The 25,513-nt window shown below is 45.3% G+C and overlaps 1 protein-coding gene across 1 annotated transcript in view; it reads right to left on the minus strand.

Moving 5' to 3' along the window:
* LOC147750887 (uncharacterized) overlaps positions 1-25,513 on the minus strand; it is a 235,175-nt gene that overhangs the window by 143,687 nt on the left and 65,975 nt on the right. The window contains exon 2 of the mRNA XM_086918474.1: positions 22,375-22,501. Coding sequence (XP_086774600.1) covers positions 22,375-22,501 — 127 coding nt within the window. The remainder of the gene's footprint in view (positions 1-22,374; positions 22,502-25,513) is intronic.

A 25,513-nucleotide genomic window follows, 5' to 3' on the forward strand; every position in this document is an offset into this window, starting at 1 on the left:
AACAAATCCCGTTTTGTTTGCCGCCTACTTTAAGATGTTGAGACATCAGAGCATGTAAAGATTGGAATAGGATCCAGGACAATAGACCCCACGTATGGTCTGAAATAAAGGTTTCTGCTGCAAGTCTACTATAGTCCAAGTGAACATGTAGTCAGGGGATTCCAAAGCTTTCTTGTTAGATGCCACCAATTTTTGCAAGCTTTCGCAAAGCCAGTGGGTCAGGCCTTCCTTGGCAAGATGGCAATGTGTTTTTTTGTTGCAAACAACTGCAATAAGCAAAACAAAGCTGCCACAAAAATAAAATAGTAAAAATAAAGGAATTGTCCAGTAGCCCAGACACACCAGCCCTGGCACTGAGGCGCACTCCTATTCAGGATATGTGAGCAGGCCAAATGCATGATCTCCAAAGGACAAAGTGTTCCATGCTGCAAAGAGTGCTGGACGGATGCAAAATGTGAACGACACTTGAACAGACCAGTGATGAAATTGAGAAAACGTTTTTTTAATTATGAATGTTTGAAAACCTGAGGATAAAGATGTCTCCCAGCCAGTCTTACAAAGTAGTTCCATTTGCATCTAAATAGTTTGCATGACAAAGGATTAGCGCAGAGAACCCTACAAAGAAGACCAAAGGCCTTGTACTGTATTCCAGTTTATATGTAGATTCCATGCAATAAAATACCAGTTGATGGCCTTCAACACATTAATAGCAATACACCCAATTCAGGCAAACTACATTTGTGGTACCTTTTTATTACAAACCGACCAGATCAGACCTATGGCAGTAGACAACATTTCCCCAATCAACCAAGCAACCCTATAGATTTCATCATTGGATTGTTGCCATAATCAACAGTAGCTTCCAGTATTACATATAAACAGGAAACCATCAGGCACATGATCATAAAACTTTAAATATATACAAAATGACATTTTACAAAACAACATACATCTCTCTGAAAAGGGCCTAACCAGGTTCATCAAGTTGCCAATATTCAACTGAAATGGTAGAGGAATAACCAACACCAAAACATCGCCTACTACAATAATCGAAGATATTCAATTTAAAGAAAACATCTGTCTGCAGCGTTTAAGACAGTAGATAGACAATCCATCCTTAAAGGCTTTTTAACAATAAACCAATCAAATAAATAAAAGTTCCCATAGAACCAATCGGATCTAGAGCTGACAAAAGCTAATTACCATATCCAAAACAGACCAACTGTAGTATGCATAAGCTTTTCCACAAAATACAAATCAGGCATAGAGTGAGAAAACTATAAATGCACACAAAATTACAGTGGGAAAAGCAATATTCAAACTCTACAAAGAGGTTTATAAAAGATTATCAAAGTGCATATACTATTCCCTGAGGGCTTGTTGCAGGGAATACTCCAAAACCCTTGCCTACTATGGTCATTTTTAGATTCCCTGTAACAAAATACCTGCCTATCAACTTAGCCCAGTGTACCAACCATCCAACCCCAAAGGTCCATTGGATTTAAAATATGCTTTTCAAAATAAATAATCCAGGCCTTCTGTTTTGTTACCATTTATAATAAGTAGATTAGGCAGATAGCCTCGATCAATACCTACTCACAATGCCCAACTCACTCCATTAGCCATAAGCATTCCCACAAGACAAATAGAGCAACAAAAGCACTCTTTTTCAGTTGAGGCACACAAATCCTAGTCAATGAAAATCTGTATTTGAGGGAATCAAATTTGGTCAGAGTCAAACCACCCCTCTCAGTTGTGCTCTTTAAAGCTCTTTTTCTGTTGATCACAAAGTGAGAAAATATCTGCAATCCCAAGGCAGACCTAAAAAAAAAAATTTAAAAAAAGAAGAGGAGAAATGACAAAAATTAGCCAAATGAGAGAGCAAAAAGGAGAAAGAAAAAATAACGGAAAGAAGGGGGTTCCTGGCTGTACTCTCATGAGTGTGTTCCATCTTGAAATATGGATGGGCTTTACTGTCAGTCAGGACTAGGCAGGAAAGTCTTCTACTTTGATAAAACAATATGGATCCCAATCTATGGCCCATAATGAAGAATGCTATCAATACTTTTATGTTTTCGAGTAGTGTGGTGCAAGAATATGCCAACTGAAATACAAAACTAGAAAAAGTGGCAAGTTGGACAATTGGCATGGGAGAGTTGAGTTTATGTCTTCAGTGCCACTGATCAAAACTCCAACTGACAAGGAGGTCTACCTAAATTTTGCAGGTGTATATCCAGTGGGGAAGTAATATTTACATGCATAGTGCCACTTAAAAGTGTGGTTTTGGCTAAGAGGGCTTCATAATTTACAGATTCTACTGCTTTTATTACGCCCATCTTAATTCGAGAAACACAAAGGTGCTTTTCTAAAGCTTTTTTTTTCATGTTCTCTCTCCAAACACTGCATGTTAATACACTTGGACCTATCCCCCGCCTTTAATACCATCGATCACAACATCCTTCTGCACACTTTATGACAGAGGGCAGGCATGCATCGAAGTCATATTCAGAGAGTAAAAAAAGCAATGCCTCTAAATTGGTAATATCAGATACCACATTTTTTCCTTTTGAAGTTCCACAAGGTTCAATCTTTCTCACTTTACGTTTCAACCTGTACTTTGAACCTTAGAGTAAGATCTTTTCTAAAACTGCCATCATCTTCCACCTGTATGCGGAATATGTACAGGTGCACCTCAAGAAGAACAGAACAGACAACACTGCCAGTGAGGCTATCCGACATGAGCTCATAGATGTTCCGGATGACACTACTCTAATCTCAGAAAACAACTAGTTCACTAACTAACAACTGAAGCTCCTTACCCCCGGGCTAAACTTCCACGGTACAGGTTCTAAACCTATCAGGTAAGATAAGCTAAATTTCTAAAGCTTCACATTGCATTAATCTCTCAGTCTAGTACTCCACATTAAAGGAATCACCAAGAGTCTCAAATTGCAACTGGAACTACTCAGTAACATTCAACCCTGTGCCTCAAAACCTAATCTCAAAAACACCATTCACGAGTTGGTGTTATTGAGCCTTCGCTACGAACACTCTACTAACTGGACTGCCCAAGTATTGCAAAATGCTTCTCAAAGTCCCACTCTGAAGCCAGACCGATTATTTACATAAGACAATTCAACAGAATCACTACAGTTTTATAGTTCTTTAAATGAGTAACACAGGAATGTTTCTTGACTTCTCAGACACACTGTTATACAAATAAAGCTTCACATGTAAATGTGCCCTTTTCTTGCATAAACAAGCATTGGCATAGCCAATAGGTCTCGCTTTTTGGACCATATAAGTATTTAGTTATGCAGCAGAATATCCTTGGTGCAACAACACCAACTGTTGCATGGCTAAACACTTATAAGGTACCAAATGCGAGACCTATTGGCTATGCCAATGCTTGTTCATTTAAATAAATTAAGTGGGTAAAATGTTGCATGGAATTACCTCTCCATGCTCTTCTTCCAAACCTCATCCTTTTAATACAGAAATAAATGAGGATGATATTTATGTGGAACATGAAGAGAACTTTGATTTTCCTAATAAAGTTAATTTGTCTGTTTGAATTACAAAGCTCATGGTACTACAATTGTCAAAGCGTTGCATTAGTGCAAACTTTGACAGGAAAGACAATATGCCATTTATTATAATGCTGTATATTGGTACCAATATTGGTACATAATCTAATCGCATATCTATTGTTCTGTGAACAGTAGGGCAATTCTTATACAAGAAAAAAGAATGTATTATATTGGTCTTATTATGCTGTTAAAAACAGACATGCGTTCTGTTTCGGGATCATGATATGATTTTTTTTTTCTTTTAAAGGTTGATGCAGAGGCCAAGAGTATAATGATGATATGCATTTCAGACGTATTACATTTACAGCATGTTATAGTAAAGGTGGTGGTGTAATATGCTTCATCCAGTGTTAACAGTACTAAGAGTTGACAGAGTTGTTATGCCTGCCTTTGTTTTGAAGTCTCGCATAAGATAATATGCATATGCTGTTGCTTGTGAGAAATATTGTATTCAAGAGGCTTGGAATCCGCCCATTGCTTACCATTCGATGGGTTAATGGTCACTCTTATCTGCTGCCTCCTCTTTGGCCACTGTGTGCCAGCTTCACTTCCTCTTCTTTCATGCGGAGCATGGACCAAGTACTGATTGCTTCATATTCATCAGTGTCTTTCCACTGCTTGCATTGTAATTGTGGTACTATGTTTATTTCTTCTTCCCCTGTCATCCTTGGCTTTCATATCACTTTTTTCGAACTTTTAGCCATGCTGTGCACAGCCGGGTTGCTCTTCCACATGGCGGAAAGACACTGGCTAAGCCAATGGCTCTCCCACAGACGAGACATAGTTGCTTTGCCAATGCTTGTTTTCAATGTGTTGTAATTAGTCTCACTCACAGTGTTACATGTGAGGCATGCAATGTTCACACGTATGCCCAATGCAAAACTAAAAATGTCACATATGCACATATCTTGTCACGTAATGTCTAGAAATGTCACATATGCACATAACTTGTCACGTAATATGGCCTAACGGCCAGAGCTGCTGAATTTGGAAATGGGATACCAGGTTTGTCCCTCAAGGTTGAATCGACAGCCTGTGATTCTGTGCCAATCACCTAATAATCTCCCTGGGTCAACCAAGAATGAATGTGTCCTTGTGTAATGGAACTGGTGCTCCTGTAAAGTACTCCAATACCTACGGGTCAAGTTTGCGCTATATATAACTGCAAAAAACTATTCAAAGTGAACCTGAACCATACAAACCCAAAGAAAGTAATGCACTCTTAGAAAAGTAAACTGAATATCGTGCCCCAATTATAGCTCTGCCGATAAAGGCCAACCCTGCTAAATTAATTTCACTACAATACCTGATAGGCACTGTATAGAGATTGATGCCTTCAAGATGGCTGCTGCATTCTCCCCTAAGGTATCATTTACAAATCATTGTCCTCTCTCTATGCCGACCAAATCGGTCATCCACAAATCACACTTCCCTAACGGTAGTGAGCAAGTGCTTGTTATAACCACCTTCTGAAGATGGCTATGGCGACAGTCACTTTGTCATTGACGGAGGGTATGCCTGCGGGCAGAGAAGTGTTCGCCGAGGGTCTTTTGGAGCTGCTGCAGCCCGCCGTGCAGCAGTTAGATTCTCACGTACACGCTGTCAGGTACGAGCCTTCGTATATGCTCTAGAAAGAATACAGATCCTGGTCCATGAACCAACCACCGGAGGCATAGAAATAGAAAGGAGACGAGGTTCCGTATTCCTTCGCGCTACTGTCTTGTGATATAGTTTTGTTGCCCGCCAGTACATGTTGATGTATGACAGCCATCTTGGAATGGGATCTTTTAGTTGCAAAAGAAACAGTCATCATTTCATACATATTTTGCTATCTGTTATAACATAAGAAACGTAGAATCAGCGGCCATGTCACATGAGGGAGATCGCAGACAGCCATTTCTAACAGAATGAGTGTGACACCTGTAATCTTTTTGCAGTCATTGTGGAAAGCGGCAATACTACAACAAGCATTGGCCGCGCATCCGTAAAAGTAACGGCTGTGCGGCCGTGAAAGCTAAAGTGATGAGGGAGAAAAATGCTACCGCCGGCTACAGCTTGCAGTGAATGTGCGCGAGTGGTGCGCGCGCAGCAGTAATCACACCGTATGGCGCATCTACTCAAGCGCGTGCCCGAGCGCATGCACTGCTAGCTGTAGCCGGCGGTAGCATTTTTTGAAGCCCTTCTTACTTAAGGTCTGGCCAGACCAGCGCAAGCGCTGGGTCAGGCAAGACCTAAGTTTGGCCAGACCAGCGCAACAAGAATCAAGCCCACATTAGTCCCAAAACACCTTTATTCAACCCAATGTCTCCTCTTCCCCGAACGTACGTTCTATTTTTATTTTTATTCTTGTTGTTAAAGCATTTGTAGTTTACAATAACTGAAATAATCAAACCAACACATTAGAATGACCCATTGTGGATAGACCAGAGGACCATATTCCTGACTCAACACTCTTTTCTCCATGAGTCTGAACTATCTTCACTCCGTACCTGTCAGTGCCCAGACCATTATCACCCCATCTCGGCTTCTTTATTCAAACTACAGTACTTGCTGTACAGAGCAATCAAATTTGACAAAACAAAAACACATAAAAATTTGAGTTGCATATAAAAAATTCAGGCTGCATTTGTCATGTTTTATATGCCTGAATATATTTATATATTACTGAAGAAAAACAAAAGTTACAGGGATGTTATAGTTAGGAAATAAAATTACAAAAACTATAAACATAACTATAACTCGCGCCCCTGCCATGCACAGTTTTCTCATCAACAATATTATTGCAAATGTTGCAGTGATGCGGTCAATGATTTCATAGAAGATGTAATGACTGATGGAATATGTGTGGAAATTAGCAGTGCATGGAGAGGGCATGAGTTATTGTTACCTTAGGGCACAAGTTATGGTTTCTTGACATAACTAGAAGTGCTGAATTTCTATGGTTTTATGTGAGTAAAATATAAACCCAATTATAACCCCTTGTAACCTTTGTTTTTTCAGTGACTAAGGTTTTTTAAATTCTATTTCCTAACTATAAGGTCCCTTTTACGTTTTTTAATGCTATTTTGTAACTATAACATTCCTGTAACCTTTGTTTTTTTTCAGTGAATTTCTAGTTTTTTTAACGTGAATGAATATTTAATTACCATATGTTAATCCAACCGCTGCCACGCACGGCCGCAGGGTCTGCGGCCAACCCCCGCATGCAGCCAAACCCTTGCTGGCCACAGTCAAAGGCTGTGCTCTGTGGGGTGTTGTGGCCAAACTCCAAAAGCAGCCTACCTGCTGGCCCCCTTCCCGAGATGCTTGTGACCCCAAGGTACCCATCCTCTGCGGCCTGGCTTATTTGTTAGGGGGTGGTGTTGTGTGGTCAACAGGCCCGTGCACAAAAGCTTTCATTTTACAAGTTACGTTTAAATTTGACATCTTATTTAGACTGTGACTTTTAACATACTTTGCAAGTAACGTACATGATAATGTACTCAAAGCGTTCTGCTTGCATTACACATTTCTTCGTAAGCATTTTATCATGACACTGTGCATTCTGATCAAGGATAAAGTACACTGACCACGCTGCACTTATATATATTTGTCAGTTTGGAAACAGCTCTGAATTGGTAGGACAACTAATAACATTAACAAAGGACCTCAGACATAGTCCGGCCTGAACCGGTTTTGGTTATATAAACTGCTTTTGAGCTTTGGCTTGTTAGAAGAGCACTTCAATGGATTATCATGGACGTCCTCCCGTGACTGATCACCAGCCCTGCAAACTTCCATTACTATCCTGCAAAGGACGGCGGCCTGTTCTACACTGGACTGGCTTCCGGATACATCACACATCCAGGTATATGGGGAGTTAGGCTGCTCCAAGAGATCTGGCAGAATGCGCTTCTCACTACACTCTCTGGAGTATAGTCAGTGTTAGGTAGGAATATCATTATGATATATTTTCACATATTCATATAATCACTGAAACGTTACAATGGTTGAATTATTCTTCATCATCAATTTTCTTGTAATGCTGGTAACAATGCTTTGTTTCAGTCTACTGATAATTGCAGCTCATGTATTTTACATAATTATCCAACTGCTTTAATAAATGTTTCAAATGCCTGTTTGTGTATTTCTTGTGCCTCCCTTTAGGCATGCCTAAGGTAACTACAAAAGGGTAGATCTGGGGCTGGGCGGAGCTTGCCTGCACTGAAGATGGCCGCCTAAGCCGAGAGCTCTGTCACGCCATCTACTAATTTGTCAAGAATACTGCATTAGAGTGGCTTATGTCGTTAAAATTACACTACCCTGTGCATCGGACGGCCGGCCCCACCCATAGGTAGTGTTTCTGTCTACAGAGGTGACCGGGCTCAGAAACTAAACAACGCAAGCTCTGTGAAACGGGAGCTGCTTAACGAGGCCTACAGCGATGCTGTGTGGGGGGCTTCGCCTGGATGTGCTGACCCGGAGCTGCTGGAGAGTGGTCAATCAGCGAGGCGCAGCTGAGAGTGCAGCTGCTCCCTGCGGTGGCGTAAGGTGCGGAATCGAGTGCAGCTCGGCAGGAAGTTGGCACCGGATATTTGAAACCTGATGGAGCTGCCCCTGGATGATATCTGCCGTCTCCTGGGCTTCCGGGACCGGCTGGCTATGAGGAGCCAGTCTGGCGACTGAGACTTCCGTACTCGGACCAGAGCGGCGAACCGTTGTTGCAGTAATTGCTGCACTTTACCTCCCTGAAGTCCAGACGCATCTGCCCCATCTGCTGCCTGTTAAACGCAAAGCGGGGCAGAGACGACGAGTACTCGGCTCATCATGGCTCAACCACGCTCATGACGGTGCTGTGCGAGCCCCTGGTCATTATTCACCACACAGCCCAAAGGGGGGATCCTCATAATACCAGTTCTCCAGGGACTCCTTAAACCATTGAGGTAGACCTGGAGAAACGAGGTGCCGGCTATTTTCCCCTCCCACTGAGAAAGCGTCAGCAGCTGAACAGCGGGTCAGCTGGAGCACGAGAGCGGATCGCACTAGTCCATAATGTGGGAGCACACATGCAGAAGAGAGTACAAGCCCGGACTACGACCTACTGAGGAGCAAGCATTACAGGCGGTCAATCGACGGCATGTAGCTGGGGTGAGTCTCTTGAAGCGAGCGCATAGCACACAACGGTCATTTAAACGTTGTAATGGCCAGGTGGCGGGACATCCTCCCTTTGGGAGAACTGAGACGCTGAAGTAGATGTGTCCTGTGGTACCGAGTCAATCCGGCAGAACTGCTACTCGGACTCCGGTGAAGGGGCGCATAGCCTGCCAGCTTCTGCCCAGTGGCGAGGGGTGTTGCGGCTGTACACCTCACGCACCCATAATGGGGAAGGTCGATAAAACCCAACCGAAACTCATCTTTGACCAGCGGAAATCTAGGACCAGAGAACACACCCCGGAGGGAGGTCACGATGCGCAACAGGAGACCCCGGAGCAGGTGGAAGGAGATATCAGGGCCATGCTTGCAGCCATGTAGAAAAGCTTACAGGCCAGTCTGTCAGCCATAGACTCTACATTCGACTCTCTGTCGTACCGGATGGACAGGATGACAGAAAGCATGGACAAGCAAGTAGAGAGGATAGATATGGCCGAGCGCAGAGTAACTGAAGTGGAATAGGCACAGACAGAAATGGATACAACGCAAAAGCAGATGCACAAAGCGTTGCAAACCCTGCAGGATAAGGCGGAAGACCTCAAAGCGCGCTCCCAGAGATGTAACATACGAATTACGGGCCTGCCAGAATCTACGCCGGTGGGGAACATGGATCTTTTCGTGGAAAAACTGCTCCATATTTGCTGCGCTCCGACAAGTTTTCTTCTATGTTTGTGATGGAGAGAGCACACCATTCGCTGGGTCAGAGACCTGCCCTGGGTGCTCCACCGCGTCCCATCATCACTAAGTTCCTGAACTACAAGGATCAAGACACTGTCCTGAGGCTAGAGAGAGAGAAACAGTCCTTGCAGTTTGAGGGTTCCGCGATCTCGCTTTATCCGGACTTTAAGGCCCGAGTGCAGGAAGTGCGAAAACAATTTGCACCACTCAAGCGGCAGCTGCGAGATCAGAATGTTGACTACGCCATGTTATATCCAGCAAGGTTACGAGTGAACAGACAGGGCCAATCCAGGATCTTCACAGACCCCAAGGTGCTGCAAAAAGCCCTGAAGGAGTGGGAAAAAGAACGGCGGAGGAGCCCGGAGCACACTGAGGTGGAGGGAGCGGAAGGAGGAAGTTTGGACGAACAGGACTAGCGGGAGTTCCCTACTTCCTGCCAGATAAGATGGGGACATTTAGAGGGTGGCCCGATAAAGTTGTTTTTGTAGCAGGGTCTGTTGCAGGAATGCGGTTGAGCGATGCGATGTAGCTCGTCTGAGGGAATGTCCAGGATACCTTAAGAATGTCGCAAGGTGGCACAATTAGTTCTGGCGCGACTGCTGCACCTCACAAGAAGACAGGGGAAATGGCTGATATACTTAACTCAACACATAATGCAACTGATAGATAAGATGGCAGCCTCATGTCCCCTGCAGCCCCAGCTGGCACCCTGCTTCTATCTTGAAAATGGCCAAAGTGGGTAGGGTTCTCCCCAGAAACCTTTACTCCATTGGTTAGGGTGTGCCCAGGAGTCATTCTAATGCACCAGCTTGTGCCAGGCATTAAAGTGGCATCTCCAATCACTAACTTCAGAACACTCCTGGGCCTTAGGAAGGTCAGAAAGGGACTGAACCTGCTGTCGGCGACCTGAGAAGACCCCTGAATTACTGGACATGCTCTGCTTTCCATTTTACCCAGAACAAAGACGTGGGCAGCAAAGGCCACAGGGCTGACCTCCTGTTAAAATTACAGCGACACAACAAGCTACAAGATGCCTTTTCCTGCAACTACCCTGCTGAGCAGTGGCAACTGGACCTGGACTAGACCCTATTGTTTGGCCTCTGCTTGACACCGAGTGGGTCTCTAAGTGCTCAACCTGAGGTCCTGAATGGGAGAGTGGTGGTCTAAAAGTGAACTCCTTTGCTGGATTGGGAATTAAAGAACTAAAGTCAGAAGTTAAATATTTTGAGCAGGACAAACCTGATTGATGTATCTGAACCGTACTTTATCGCGATCAGCATGAAATTGCATCTAGAATCTGGTCTACCGCGACCATCAACTATTATTGCTATTTTACAATTCTTGCAAATATTCCTACTTAAAAATTTAAATAATCACATCTTTGGTTCCCCCGACTGGATTTTTGTGTCATTTTATTTATTAAAATGTACTCTATTTCTAGGATTCCTTTCAAGATATTTATTGTGTTTCATTTAGACTTTATTATTATTTTGGTACTGCATACAGACTTACACATTAGCCTAAATGAAGCCCGTCTGCCAAGTCTACTACGGGGTTGAGCTCAGGTTATTAACTTTGAGGGTTCACCCTGACAAGGGTTGCGATTGTTTCTTGAGGTAGTCAACCACCCCAAATAGAAATCCAATTTCTTGCAACTAATATTCTCTATGGGCTTTTATCAGAAGCCAGCCTAATGTGGAATATAATGCAACATAATTTGTCACAAGAATGGCAATGAGGAATACTGAATATTAAGTAAATCATTTAAAAACCCACTTCAAGGCCTTCTATAGCATTTCTTCTCATAAACAATAACTAAAAAATAAATAAAAATAGTCATTATAAATTTGCTATTGGGGAGGTGCAGTACATGCCATAACTATTTGGTGTAATAAAGGTCATATTAAACAATGCAAATTTGATATGCTATATGGTTTGTGCCATATACTTTTTTGTGCGCATTAGTTATAAACAAAAGCATTTAAAGAGAACGAGAGCCCAGTATTGTTACACAGACACCTTCGTGTTAAGAATGTCAAATTCCGACACATCATTGCAGTACTGTGGTAATAATCTTGGTTTTGACCTTTGCACTGATATAGGGGACACACTCGGTTTAAGGCAATCTGCCTCTTCTTTGGGACCTGGTCTCTCGCTTTCAGGCAGCCAAGACTTTCGTCTGCTACATCGCGCTGCTCGCGCGCCAAGTCCTGGACTGTTGTTCCCCCCCGCCGCCACTAGTTCCACCAAGTGGCCGCAGAGCGGGGGACCACAAGTCCCACAATTCCTGGTGGCTCCTCCCCGCCCACCATCGCCGACTCCCGCGCCTGGAGGCGCTAAAAGCATTGTGGCGCTTTTGGCGGAGTGGGTTGCACATCCTAGGTGCTGCTTGTTTACCCTGTTCCTCTGGAGCCTACCTGCTGCTGCAAAGCCCGTCAATTCTGCTGTTTCGCGCTGAAAGCAGTGAGCGCGCTGGGACCTGGTCTCTCGCTTTCAGGCAGCCAAGACTTTCGTCTGCTACATCGCGCTGCTAGCGCGCCAAGTCCTGGACTGTTGTTCCCCCCCGCCGCCACTAGTTCCACCAAGTGGCCGCAGAGCGGGGGGACCACAAGTCCCACAATTCCTGGTGGCTCCTCCCCGCCCACCATCGCCGACTCCCGCGCCTGGAGGCGCTAAAAGCATCGCAGCGCTTCCCGCGTCGCGGGACCGCGCGCAGGACTGAGCTCGGGCAAAGGGCGGGCCCTCTAAGGCCCTCAGAGGCTGAAGTAGGCTGGGCTGGGCCCACTTATTTTTATTTTTATAATTGTTTGTTCAATTACATTTTTTGTTTACTCATTCTTGGCATAGACATTGACTCTTATTTAGATAATTTCAGCTCCATATAGTTTTTCTTGCCCTAACTCTTATATTGTTATTTTATTTATTTATTAGCCTGTATTAAGTATTGCACTTGGTCTCTCTCTGTTACAAAAATAAACATGACAGCTAAAAAGCTTCATTCAGGGAGACTCTTGGTGGGAAGGTCTTGTGCAAAGACTAAATCTAACCCACTTCGAAACAAGGATGTCCAAAACCTGCAACTAAAGGGCCAGTGCCAGCTATTCCATTTATGGGAAAAGTCTAAAGATAAGAATACGGCAACGGTGGCTGGTTCGGAGCAATTTACTGTAAACAAGGATATTGGTGTAGTCTGTTCCCCAGTGGGGACGCCTGGGCCGGCACTGGAGGGTCCGATTTTGGAAAATAATTTAGTTGAGAACGCACAGGTTTGTGAGGGAATTAATCCAACACAATTTTCTGCTTCCCTTAGCGCTAAGTTGCCTGCTCTCAGAGCCGAGTGTGTGCAGCAGCATAATATTTCTTCAAAGTCTGGGATCAACTTGATACATGAACTAGCAGGTGGTTCCCACCCAAGGGAAGTAGGTAATGGGGACTCCCAACTGCTAGATATTGATTTGGAGCTTTGTGGGCGGTACTTAGCAGATGGATCCTTGAAACTATTTGAGGCCACTAAGACCCCGTTCGTCTCTATTCCTTCAGGCCTTCAACTCTATAGTAGTACCCCTTCCGTTAAATCCCAAGATATATCCTCGCAGTCCAACATCTCAAAGAGCCCCGAGCTGAACATATCAGGTATTCATCCAATTCCCCCCCCCCCCTGTCTAGATAGACCTGATAAACCCATCTCCGAGTCCTTGATCGCTTTAGAACATCTGCTGTCCTCTATACTATTGTTATTAGGTAAATTTGTGGGAAGTTCTGACTGTGTCTTGGAAACAGTTACCCAGATACTGAAGGTCCTATTAAACAAATCTCTGGAAAAGGTACCCTGTTTAGATCCTCATGTTGGTTTGCTAGGGCCCAAGTTCCGTAGTGATATCTCTCCAGGAACTAAGCCCTTGGACTCCATCCATAATTCAGTCCAGAATGCCCCGGCTGTCACCGTTAGAAATGAGTTACTACCGGCACCTAAATCTTCTGCATATAATTGTATTGTGGACCCTGATCTTGAAGTTGTAGAGGAAGCTGGTGAAGTAGTTGATCTAAAACCTGATGAAGAGCTATTCCCTATTTTTGTCCTAGAGACTAAGGAGAAGGAGGAAAAAGTAAAAATGGAAAGCCTAAAAGGAGTAGAGGAAAAAAGAGGAAACCTATCCGCAGATATAGAAAAGAGAGGCAGAGACAAATAATTTTTGGTGATTTTCAAGACTTGCATATTAAGAGTGATGAAAATAATTCTCTGCCCGTCACTGCTGAAATTGATGATGGAAATCTGAGGCAGGGTTCAAATACGCAAATAGACGATGTTCCAGCTCCCCCCCTAGAGCACAATGACATCATCTCAAGTTGTACGAATCCCAATTTAGGAAGTCCTAATATTGGTTTGGGGAGGTCTATGAATCTCTTTCCGATAGTGGAGATGATAAAACCTGTTCCTAGCGTAGCATCTGCCCTCAATCCAACGGCTCCCTCTTTTTATGCCACGGTAGAAGGTGCAGTATGCTCTAAAAAATCCTCGGTAAACTTCACAGAGGAAAGTATAGACACGCTCACGTTAGACTTCCTCCCTCTCTTTGACCCTGACTTAATACTGAATAGAACCTTGCTTCTTAAATGCTTCAAAGAGATGGAGAGTTTGAAATTAATCCAATCTAATGACATCGATTTGGTCTCAATTTTGAGAGTTGAGGCTGGGTCGTGCATTAGGGTAAGGTTCTATTCCAAACTTATTGTGAACCTTATTCTGAAGCAGGCTGAGAGCTTTCAGAGTTGTGGGATTGACGTAATGCCTCTTTTCTCCAACTGTAGAGACGGCTCCTCAGATAGGAGGTCTCTGGGCTCGGGACAAGCCGGTCCTCCTATTATTTTTGAGGACTTAAAGATCTGCATATCCAAAACTAAACGGCTAGTGACACATGTAACTCCTCCCTCCCTATCCATAAACAGTAATAAAGTAGAGGACAGTCAGCAATGGAATTGGTTGCCTGGTGCTCTTTCAAGTAAATCAACAGACAACCCTAAACTATTTTCTCATCTTTAGCTGCAGCTTAAAAATTCTCTCATGGAACGCTGCTGGAATCAATAACAGTCCCGAAAAGTTGCAGTATCTCTATTCTCTGAATGCTAGTGTGATCTGCATTCAAGAGACGTGGTGTGTGGACAAAATGATTATGGGGAGGGATTATTTTGTCCTGCAAGGAGGGGCTTCCCCCTCTAAGAGAGGGCACGCAAAAGGGGGAATTGCGTGCCTGCTCTCTAATCGGATAAAGTGGAATTACTCCCACCACTTAGATCCTAGCAACCTTTTCCGGGCAGTGACACTGTTTAGTCTTGACAATGTGGAAAAGAAGAACCCCTTGGTAATAATAAATGCTTATATCCCCCCCGATTATTGTTTTAATACAGTACTAAAACAAGTTTTTGTTTTTATTAAACAAATTAAGGATACAGTTCCTACCCCCCATGTAATTTTATTGGGAGATTGTAACTGCAAAGTTTCAAACTCAAGCTTGGATCTATTTAGAAACAAGTTTAAAGAGGAATCCTTCCAGATTCCACAAGCTCTTTTTCCAGTTAAAATCAGAACAAATAAGAGAGGGAAACTGCTCCTGGAAGAACTGTCCGAAACAGAGGGTATTATAACAAATGGAAGGCTTCCTTCCGATATACCGCCAAACTTTACACACAAATCCAATCAAAGTGAGTGGATCTTGGATTACGTAATCATTGAATATTGCTTCTTTTACCTCCTGAGAGATCTGGCGGTCTCTCAGACTATATTCAGTGACCATAAGGTGATCACCATAACCCTTTACATATACCCTCCCAATGCTGACCCTTGGTCCCTTAATGGTGACTCGGTCAACTTCAGTAATAAAACAGGAAGATGCTTTTGGAACTCAAAAGCCATGAAGGGCCTGGAGCACATCCTGGATAAAACAGTAAAAGATCTTCATAACTGACAGGGGGCCGAATTAATTCATTTTGAGGATTTTATGAAGGAGGTTACTTTAGCCGCAAGAAAATCCAATCAAATCACAAAAAAGACCATACTCCCCAGATCGGTCATCCTCCTAAATAAGGAAATAAATAAGCTGGTGAGGGAACAATATTTGTCCAGATCCCCGGAGAGATACCACAAAATAGTCCTCTTAAAAAGAAGGAGACATAGGGCCAAGATTAAAATAAAAAAAGAAAAAGAGGATTCTCTATGGATCAATTTGCAAGAGGCCGTAGTCAACGGTCACGTAAGATTATTTTGGTCTCTAATCGGGGAGGGCTGTGGAACAAGAGTCAGTCCCCGTCCAATCCCCATCTCTGAACAAATGTGGGTCAATTACATCGCTAATTTATATGCTAGTAATGGGCCGGTGGCCGAGTATACGGGTTCCTGTGAAGATAGTAATTTTCCAATAGATTTCCCTTCTGAAAAAACTATTGAACTGGCTATAAAGGAACTGCACCCCTCGGGCGCAATGGGGCCTGATGAGCTCCCGGTATCAGTCTTGAAACAGGACTCAGTCGCCTGGAGCAAAATTATTTTTCTCATATTTAGGTTCTGCTTCATGAGTAAAACTGTCCCCTTGTCCTGGAAAGGGAGCATACTGGTGCCATTGTTTAAGAAGGGCGATAGGAATGCACCCAAGAATTACCGCCAAATCGCCCTGCTCGACGCAATTGGTAAAGTCTTCTCTAAATGTCTCTTATCCTGGATTAATGATTGGGTTGATAGGAGTCACATATTACCCTTAGAACAGACAGGCTTTCGTAAGGGACATGGCACCCTGGAGAACCTTTCCGCTCTTCAGATAATCTCTGATAAATATGTAAGGGTTCATGGGGGAAGAGTCTTTGCGGCTTTTATAGATTTCTCCACAGCGTTTGACAAAGTGGATCGGCCCTTGCTGTGGAGAAAGTTGTCTGCCCTAGGCATGCCTCCTCTCCTGTTAGATTTGGTTCAGGCTCTCCACTCAGATACATGGTGCCAAGTCCTTCAAGGAGGGGAAAGGGGGTTGTCTCAAGTCATTCCTTCCATTAACGGACTAAAGCAGGGCTGTCTTTTGGCCCCTCTGCTTTTTTCCCTGTACATCTCAGATCTCCCTATGTCTTTATCTTCTTGTGATGGTATAGCCCCAGTATTGGGGGAAACTCCAATTTCTTTTTTGCTATATGCGGACGATATCCTTATATTGGACTTAACGCCCAAAGGGTTAAACAATCGTCTGCACGCTCTGCACCATTTTGCAGAATCCCACCACTTGAAGATAAAAGCAGCAAAAAGTAAAATCATGTGTATCTGAGGGAGGAAAAAATCAAAATATGAGAACTTTGGTTGGTCAGTAGGAGGTCATAAGCTGGAGGTGGTAAAGTCTTATGTCTTCCTGGGGAAAATAATATCCGATAACCTACGTGACAAGGCCCACATTGATAATAACACCCGGAAGGCCCTGTCTCAGGGTAAAAGCTTGAGTGCATTATACTCTGACACTGGGAGAAGACATTTCTCTTACTTGCTAGAGGTCTTTCGGGCGAAAATCCCGTCATCCCTCTTGTACAGAATTGAAATAGTCGATCTAGGGCAATGGGGATTTTTACATGTTGCAGAAGGAAAAATCTTACGGTTTTTATCCTCTACTAACACCGCCTGCACAGTGGCAGCCCTGAGACTTGAATTCGGAATCCGTAGTAGTTGGGTGCAGGGCTTGGCAGGGTTAGTGCGTTGAGTAGCCAGTCTGGCTAGAGGGGAAGTGGGGACTCTGAGACACTTGATGAAGAATCAATCAATCAATCAAAGACATTTATAAAGCGCACTACTCACCCGGAGGGTCTCAAGGCGCTTGGGGTGCCGCTACTGCTCGAACAGCCAGGTCTTGAGCTTCTTCCTGAAGGAGAGGTGGTCTTGGGTCAGGAGCAGGTCGGTCGGGAGGGAGTTCCAGGTCTTGGCGGCCAGGTAGGAGAAGGACCTTCCTCCTGTTGTCGCTCTTCGGATGCGGGGGACGGCGGCGAGGGCGTGACTGGTTGATCGGAGGTGGCGTTTGGGAGCGTAGAAGTTGAGGCGGTTGTTGAGGTAGCTCGGGCCTTGGTCGTGTAGGGCTTTGTGTGCGTGGGTGAGGAGACGGAAGGTGATTCTCTTGTTGACGGGGAGCCAGTGCAGGTCTCTCAGATGTCCGGAGATGTGGCTGCTTTGGGGGATGTCGAGGATGAGTCTGGCTGAGGCGTTCTGTATCCGCTGGAGTCTCTTCTGGAGCTTGGCGGTGGTTCCGGCGTAGAGGGCGTTGCTGTAGTCCAGTCGGCTGGTGACGAGGGCCTGGGTGACCGTCTTCCTGGTCTCGGTGGGGATCCACCGGAAGATCTTCCGTAGCATGTGCAGGATGTTGAAACAGGACGAGGAGACGGCGTTGACTTCTCTGGTCATGAAGAGGGAGGAGTCCAGGATGAAGCCCAGGTTGCGTGCGTGGTCTGTCGGTTTGGGTGCGGTGCCCAGGGCGGGGGGCCACCAGGAGTCGTCCCAGGCGGAGGGCGAGGAGCCCAGCATGAGGACTTCCGTCTTGTCTGAGTTCAGTTTCAGGCGGCTGGTCGTCATCCACTCGGCTACGTCTTTCATCCCTTCGTGGAGGTTGGCTCTGGCGGCAGCGGGGTCGTTGGTCAGGGAGAGGATCAGCTGGGTGTCGTCGGCGTAGGAGATGATGTTGAGTTTGTGTTGGCATGCGATGGCCGCAAGGGGGCTCATGTAGACGTTGAAGAGGGTGGGGCTGAGCGAGGATCCTTGAGGGACGCCGTAGATGACTTCGGTGGCCTCTGACTTGTACGGTGGTAGGCGGACTCTCTGTGTCCTTCCGTTGAGGAAGGAGATGATCCATTCCAGTGCCTTCTCCTGGATTCCGACGTTGCTGAGGCGCTGCACTAGGGTGCGGTGGCAGACAGTGTCGAATGCTGCGGAGAGGTCTAGGAGGATGAGGGCCGTTGTTTCTCTGTTGTCCAGCAGGGCTCGGATGTCATCGGTGGCAGCGATGAGGGCGGTCTCGGTGCTGTGGTTGGCTCGGAAGCCAGATTGTGAGGGTTCGAGGGATCCATTTGTCTCGAGGAAGGCGGCCAGCTGCTTGTTGACGGTCTTCTCGATGACTTTGGCTGGAAACGGGAGGAGCGAGATGGGGCGGTAATTCTTGAGTTCGGTGGGGTCCGCTGTTGGTTTCTTTAGTAGAGCGCAGAGTTCGGCGTGCTTCCAGCTCTCAGGGAAGGTGGCGGTGTCGAAGGAGGTGTTGATGATGTCCCGCAGGTGGGGTGCGATGACAGCGTCGGCCTTGTTGAATACGTGGTGAGGGCATGGGTCGGTTGGAGATCCAGAGTGGATAGAGTTCATCGTGCGGATGTTGTCTTCTGTGTTGATCGGGGTCCAGGCGCTGAGGGTGGTGGTGGGGGGCGTTGGTGCGGTCGTGGGGAGCGTTGTTTGTGGGATGAAGCTGTTGTGTATGTCCGCGATCTTGTTGTGGAAGTAGGAGGCGAGAGAGTTGCAGAGGTCTTGCGATGGGGTGATGTCGTTGTTTCCGGCGTTGGGGTTGGAGAGCTCTTTCACGATGTTGAAGAGTTCCTTGCAGTTGTGTGCGTTGTTGTCCAGCCGGTCCTTGAATGCTGTTTTCTTGGTGGCGTGGATCAGTTGATGGTGCTTCCGGGTGGCGAGCTTGAGGGTGGTCATGTTGTCCGGTGTTGGCTCCCTTCTCCAGGCTTTCTCGAGGGCTCGGCAGTTCTTCTTGGAGCTCTTGAGTTCGTCGGTGAACCATGGGGCCTTCTTGCTGCCGGGTCTGCTGGGCGGGGTCCTCAGTGGGGCGAGTTCGTCCACGGAGGTGCTGATACACTTCGTGAGGTTGTCGGCGGCCTGGCTGGGGTTCGCTGAGCTGGCGGGGGGGGGTGCTGGCTCAGGGAAGCGGCGAGCTGGTCGGCTGTGATCTTGTTCCAGCTTCTTCGAGCAACCTGTTGCTGGTGGTGGTGGATCGTGGTTCTTCTGAAGGTGAAGTGGACGCAGCTGTGGTCCGTGCAGTGGAGTCCAGTGGCGTGGCTGAAGGCGATGTCTTTGCTGGATGAGAAGACGGCGTCGAGTGTGTGTCCGGCGAGGTGGGTGGGGGTGGACACCAGCTGCTTGAGTCAGAGGTTGGCGAGGTTGTCAAGCAGGGTGGTGGTGTTGCGGTCGTTGTTGTTCTCCAGGTGGAAGTTGATGTCCCCCAGGAGGATGTAGTCAGCGGAGGGGAGGGCGTGCGGGCTGATGAAGTCGGCGATGTCTTCGCTGAATGGTGTGCGTGGTCCCGGGGGTCGGTAGATCAGGGTGCCTCTGAGGGTGGTCTTGGGGTCGGTGTGGATCTGGAAGTGTAGGTGTTCGGCGGTAGTCAGGGTGTCGTCGGTGTTGGTCGTGATGCGGATGGTGTCCCTGTGGATGATGGCGATGCCTCCTCCAGTCTGGTTGTCGCGATCTCTCCGGGTGATCTTGTATCCCTCTGGGATGGCGATGGCGATGTCGGGCGCTGAGGAGTCGTTCATCCAGGTTTCCGTGAGGAAGGTAACGTCTGGAGATGTGGTGTCGAGGAGAATGAATTGCTGGGCTCCTTAAGGGAGTACTCCTTAACTGTAAAGAATTTTAGAAGGGCCGTAGCCCTTCTACAATTGGAGGAGAGTACGCTTTTTACCCTCTCTGCCGGCCAGTTAAAATCACTTTTGAAACAGGTCTCATGGGATCTCAGTTTTAGGTTGGACAGGGAGTCTATTCTTGCAAAGAAGGGAGTCACTCCTCTTACTGATACTTGCGTATTAAAACATATGCAACCCTATGTCGCCTGGAACTTATCCCACGGCATACAGCGGTTTTGGCTTCTCCTGAGGCAGGATCTGCTGCCTTTAAACAATTTTATGGCTAGGTGGTATGGTTGTTCGGCAATTTGTAATTTTTGTAACTTGTTTACTCAAGATTGTATACACGTTCTCTTTATATGTCCTGTACTTCGACCATTTCGGCGTAAGTGGCTGAGACAAATATGCTTGAAATTAAGCATTCTTACTGCCAACTCCTTTCTACACGCTTTATATAATCCCCCCAATGAAATGTTCTGTTTTAATATTTTTAACTTTTTAAAAAGTTTTTTAGATATTTATTAGATGGTCTTTTAACTGTGTTGTGCTGATTATCTTGTATTTTGGTAAATTCTGTAAATGTCCTTTGCATTTGAACGAGTACTTTGTATTGTGTATCTTTTTATGTGGACCTCTTTGGAGTTCCAAAACATAATAAAATAAAACTCCCTCTTTTAAAACTATAAAGTGTTACTATTTCACCTTTGCAAATACTGATTTTCACCACCATGTGCGCTTCCATATCGCCTAATTCCATCTTGGTGCAATTCAAATGGTAATCAATAACAAAGACTACCTTTCCTTTTAAAACCTGCAATATGCCTTACTTAGACCACATAAACACGCTACAAGCAACCAACATGAAATGATTGCTTAACCCGGTCCGTTGGCCGACGGGAGCACTCCCTCCCTGGTGCTGCGCACGACCATTGGCTGACGCAGCTCCGCCCACCCTTCAGAACGCCTGCACTGCGGTGGAATGTTCGCCGCGGTAAACAGGTTATTGCGGACTGCATATAATAAGTAATTTTTCTTTTTAGGTTTCGCCTGCACGGCGCTTGCGCTGTGCTTGAGAAATCTATTGTTTTTATGTATACATTTCTTACATCCAGCCTCCTCTTTCCTGGCTTCGCAGTGTGTGGCACTTACTTTTCCTCCATTTCTATTGATGGTAGCATATTTTTCTGCTTCTCTTATCAGTTTACCATAGCCAAAATTCTATTAACATTTTTAGTATGTTATCATAAAGTTTTGCCTCTTTTTGCTTTTGCAGCATATTTATTCTGCAATTTATTACCCGGAGAGATTCAATGATTTGCGTAGCATCACAGGATGTTGCACCGCGGAGACTGGAACCGGGATCCCCAACTCTTGCGTCAGCAGCTCTGGCTGCTGCTCCATATCCTCTACACTCCCATGCTATTTGTAAGAGCGCTCTTTCCTTCGTACCGGGCGATGACTGGCAAAAACAGCCCTCAGCACTTAGGCGAAACCGATGCATTACCGATGCATTACCAATGCTTGTTAGACAAGCAAGGAGAATTGTCCCTGATGCTGACATTCATGTTGTAACTGCGGTTTTAGCGGTTTCTCACATATAATGGTCACGGATGCTAATATCTTCAAAAAGAGTGATCGGATAACTGAGTGATTGTCACATTTTCATTCTAAAAACAACAAGGAAAAGAACGCATTGCTTCTACCTAATGCATACAACAGCACTTGGGTTTATTAATTTTAGAAGGGACTCTCAACACTCCCTGCATGCATGGAAAAGCACAAAATAACAGAGTTGGAGCATACCAGCACAGAACACTAGAACAGTGCTGTATTGAGCCTCTGGGCACAAAGGAGTGGAAGTGCTAGGAACAGACATGCACAGTAGTGTAAATGCAGCAATACTGCATACAGGCAGCCAGAAAAAGAGCCTTTGAGAGCCAGGACTGCACCACTTGCTCTAACCTTAATTGTGTGGCAAAAGTATCCCCTCCTTGCCTCACTTTCTTAGGGTGCCTGAGAAAAGATAATCCTCCGGTTTTGCTTCTAGGATGTATACACTGAAACCATACATACAATAAGAGGTGACAGGAACATATAAAACAATTGCTGTGTAGTCAAGAAATTAAAGTTAACATCACATTAATCAGCAGGGTATTTGCGGCAAAATGCAGTGCGTAAGCATACGAGTTCAACGTGGAAGATTTTTGTGGTCAGTGACATCAAATCAGAAAGCGGCAATATCATTCTGGACAAATATAAACAACACCAAGGTATGGAAATTATGAAAAGAGATTTTTACCAATTGGCAACGGAGTTCCAGGGGCCTGTTCCTCTGAGTTCTGGTCAATGACATGGTGCTGTGCCTCAGGCACTTTTGGTGGCATATCCGCAAAACAGATTGCTACCTCATTCAAGGTGAGGAGTACCTAAAAAGACAAGGATAACAAATTCAAACTCTAAGCAGTTTCATAAGTTAACTGTAGCACTGGTTCCCAGCATTGCACAACAACCTCTTCGTCTATCAAGCATTAACACATGGACTCTTCTGCCCCACGCGACATATACACACTATTCTTACACAAACGGCAAGCCCCCAACTATCTCTTACAAACACATGAACACATATAGCCTCAATTCCCACACCATTCCTACACAAACATCTACCCCAATTGCAGCTGTGGTCTTCATACTGGGGGGCCTCAAGTGATCCCAGCGGGGAGGGGGCGCCAGGCTCTGGCTAAAAGAAGCATTATGCTGATAACAGTGCTTTGTTTTCAGCAGGGGCGAGAAACTGAGCAGCAGTAAGCCACTCTTTAATGGGCCATCACTAACATCTTTTGTCATTTACATCCTGGCTGGGAGAAGGTGTCAAAAAGGAACGGACTATAAATATTCATCAAAACACCCACCTCCATGTCTAATAATCACACTGTGGATACTTTTACATGTCAGTAAGGCCTGCCTGACCAGAATAGTAGGTTTGTCAATCATGTATTTCATTATATTTTTTTTAAACGGTGCAGAACTTTACTGCAATGTTTAAATAAACAAAGACCTATTTTAAAATTCCCAGTTGAATAGAATCATTGTGAAATAGTTTGAGAGTTGGGCAATGTTTTTTTTCTCCCCATGGGGGGGCAGGGGGGAACGCAGCTTTAAAAGGTTTGAAGACCACTGCTTTACAGCCGTGCTACACACAAAAACTATCAAGTCTACTCTCTCCACAATCAACTCTGAGGAGCAATCAGATAGTGGACAGTTATGGGAACAAGAAAAGCCTACACTCGTATCACAAGACTATCTTACTAATCTTCAAACAGTTGCAAGGATATGCTGGCCAAGAACAGTACCAAAGAGTGTGCTTAATCAATGATTGACAACACCAACTTCGTTGTATTTATGCACACTTCCAATCTGTTAGAAGTGCAATTCATGAGGTATGCGGCCAGGAAGGAACCATCACTCTAGTCAGGGTAAGCGGAGAACACACTAAAAGACAAACTGTTCACCCTCAGGCAGCTTGGCACAGGGCAGTCAGGCTTATCCAAAGAGGCAATGGTTAAAGTATTTTTGCAAAAACAAACAAACACACAAGTTTAGAAATAGAGGTTATTATATTATGGACAAAACAAGACCAAGCGACAAAATAATGTTCTGAGAGACTGAATTTCAATAGAATACGTGAAAAATAGCAGTTATAAACAAATAGTGATTTAGGGTTTACTTGCGGTCATGCTTGACCGGGGCAAAGTCAAAGTTTGGCCAACCACGATAGAGCGCCGGCTGGGTACAGGACCCACACAGGCCCTGGTATACAAAGTACCTTTCCTGGATGCAGCAGCAAGATGCGCTGTGAGAGGAGACAATGTGATCCCACAGGTAGAGGATGTGATGATTTTCTACGCGTGCTGATGGCGATGCGTCGGTTTTGAAGACAGGTGCCGGGGTCGAGAGGCATTGAGCAACACGCTAGGTTTCGCTACACAGCAGAGGGGATGAGTCGATCTCTACAAGCTGCAGTGGCAGTGATCCGCTGTACGATGCATCGGTCTCGGGAGGAAAAAGTGCTGGTTCCGATGTGATGCGCAGATTTTACTCCTGTATCAGGGTTGATGCGCCTGCTCTGCTACACCCAGGTACGTGATGTGTCGAAGTTTGTGTTGCAAGTATCTGGGTCCCTTCCCATGAGCCAAGCACAGAAGCACAGGTAGAGACAAGTCCTTGGAGCACACATGGAGTGAAGGCAGAGTCCAGCTCTCCTTCAGCAAAGTCAGAGAGCAGCAGGCGGCAGAGCAACAAGCAGAAAAGCAGGCCTTCCAGATCAGCAGTCCAGTTGAATCTTTTAAGCAGCACAGCAGTTCTTCTGTAAGAGCTTCAATTATATGTCCAGTAGTGTCTGATTTTAGGGAGTCAGAGACCCAGTACTTATACCCAAAAGTGATTTTCATGTGGGGGTGGCTTCAAAGCTGCTCTTTCAAGTGCACAGGTCCTCTTTCAACCCAGCCCTGTCTAACAGGCTGTCTGTGGGGGCTAAATCAGCCCTTTGTGTGGGGACAGGATACTACCTATTCAGTGAAGTGTTAGCCCATTCCATCCATCCTGCCAAGGCTGGGCTATCAGGATGCAGATGTATGTAGATAGTCCCTTAGCCACAGCTATCCTTCCTCTGCTTATGGCTGCCTAGAGTAAATGCCCAAAGTGTAGCTGTCATCCACCCCAGATGTGTATTGGAGACAGGCTGCAAGGCACAAAGAGCAGTAAGTGCAGAACGACTTCCACTTTCTAAAAGTGGCATTTCTAAAATAGTAATGTCAAATCCAACTTCCCTAGTAAGGAGGATTTATCATTACCATTCCAAAGTAATAAAATATGAAGTAGCTACTCCTTTCTGATCAGGAATTACCACTAAAAAAGTGTATAAGGGAATTCCCAATGCTAACCTATCAGAGGTGCCGCACAGTATTAAAAAATTAACATAGCGGTTTGTCACTACCAGCGCATTCAAACTATAATAGTACATGTCTTTCTGTCAGAGAAGCTTCGCAATTCCAGTCTTCTTGCGCAGGAGCAGAATGAAGCCTATTTACCCAATTCCTTGCGACTATCCCCTCAGCCCACGCTTTTCACTAAGCGCGTGGCCAAGTGGACGGCCACGGGGAAAGGGGAATTGACAGAGAAAAGACTGCGCCCGTCTTCTTCGGCTAACGGAACCCCTCGGTGTCTTCTCTCTTCTAACCCTTGGGTCTTCTTCTGATTCGTCTCAGAGTAGATGCAATTAAATGGGTTATTACAATTTGTACTAAGATCCCTCCTTATCTTTTTCTGTAACCTTCCTCACTTCACTGTAACCTACCCGATTCTGCGAGCACCTGTGCTCCTCTTCCATTGCTTCAGCTATGCTTTTCTTTTGTCTTTTTAAGGCAAACTTCTTTTCTGTA

Source organism: Lissotriton vulgaris, chromosome 1_1 (genome assembly GCF_964263255.1).
Source record: "Lissotriton vulgaris chromosome 1_1, aLisVul1.2, whole genome shotgun sequence".
Taxonomy (NCBI): domain Eukaryota; kingdom Metazoa; phylum Chordata; class Amphibia; order Caudata; family Salamandridae; genus Lissotriton; species Lissotriton vulgaris.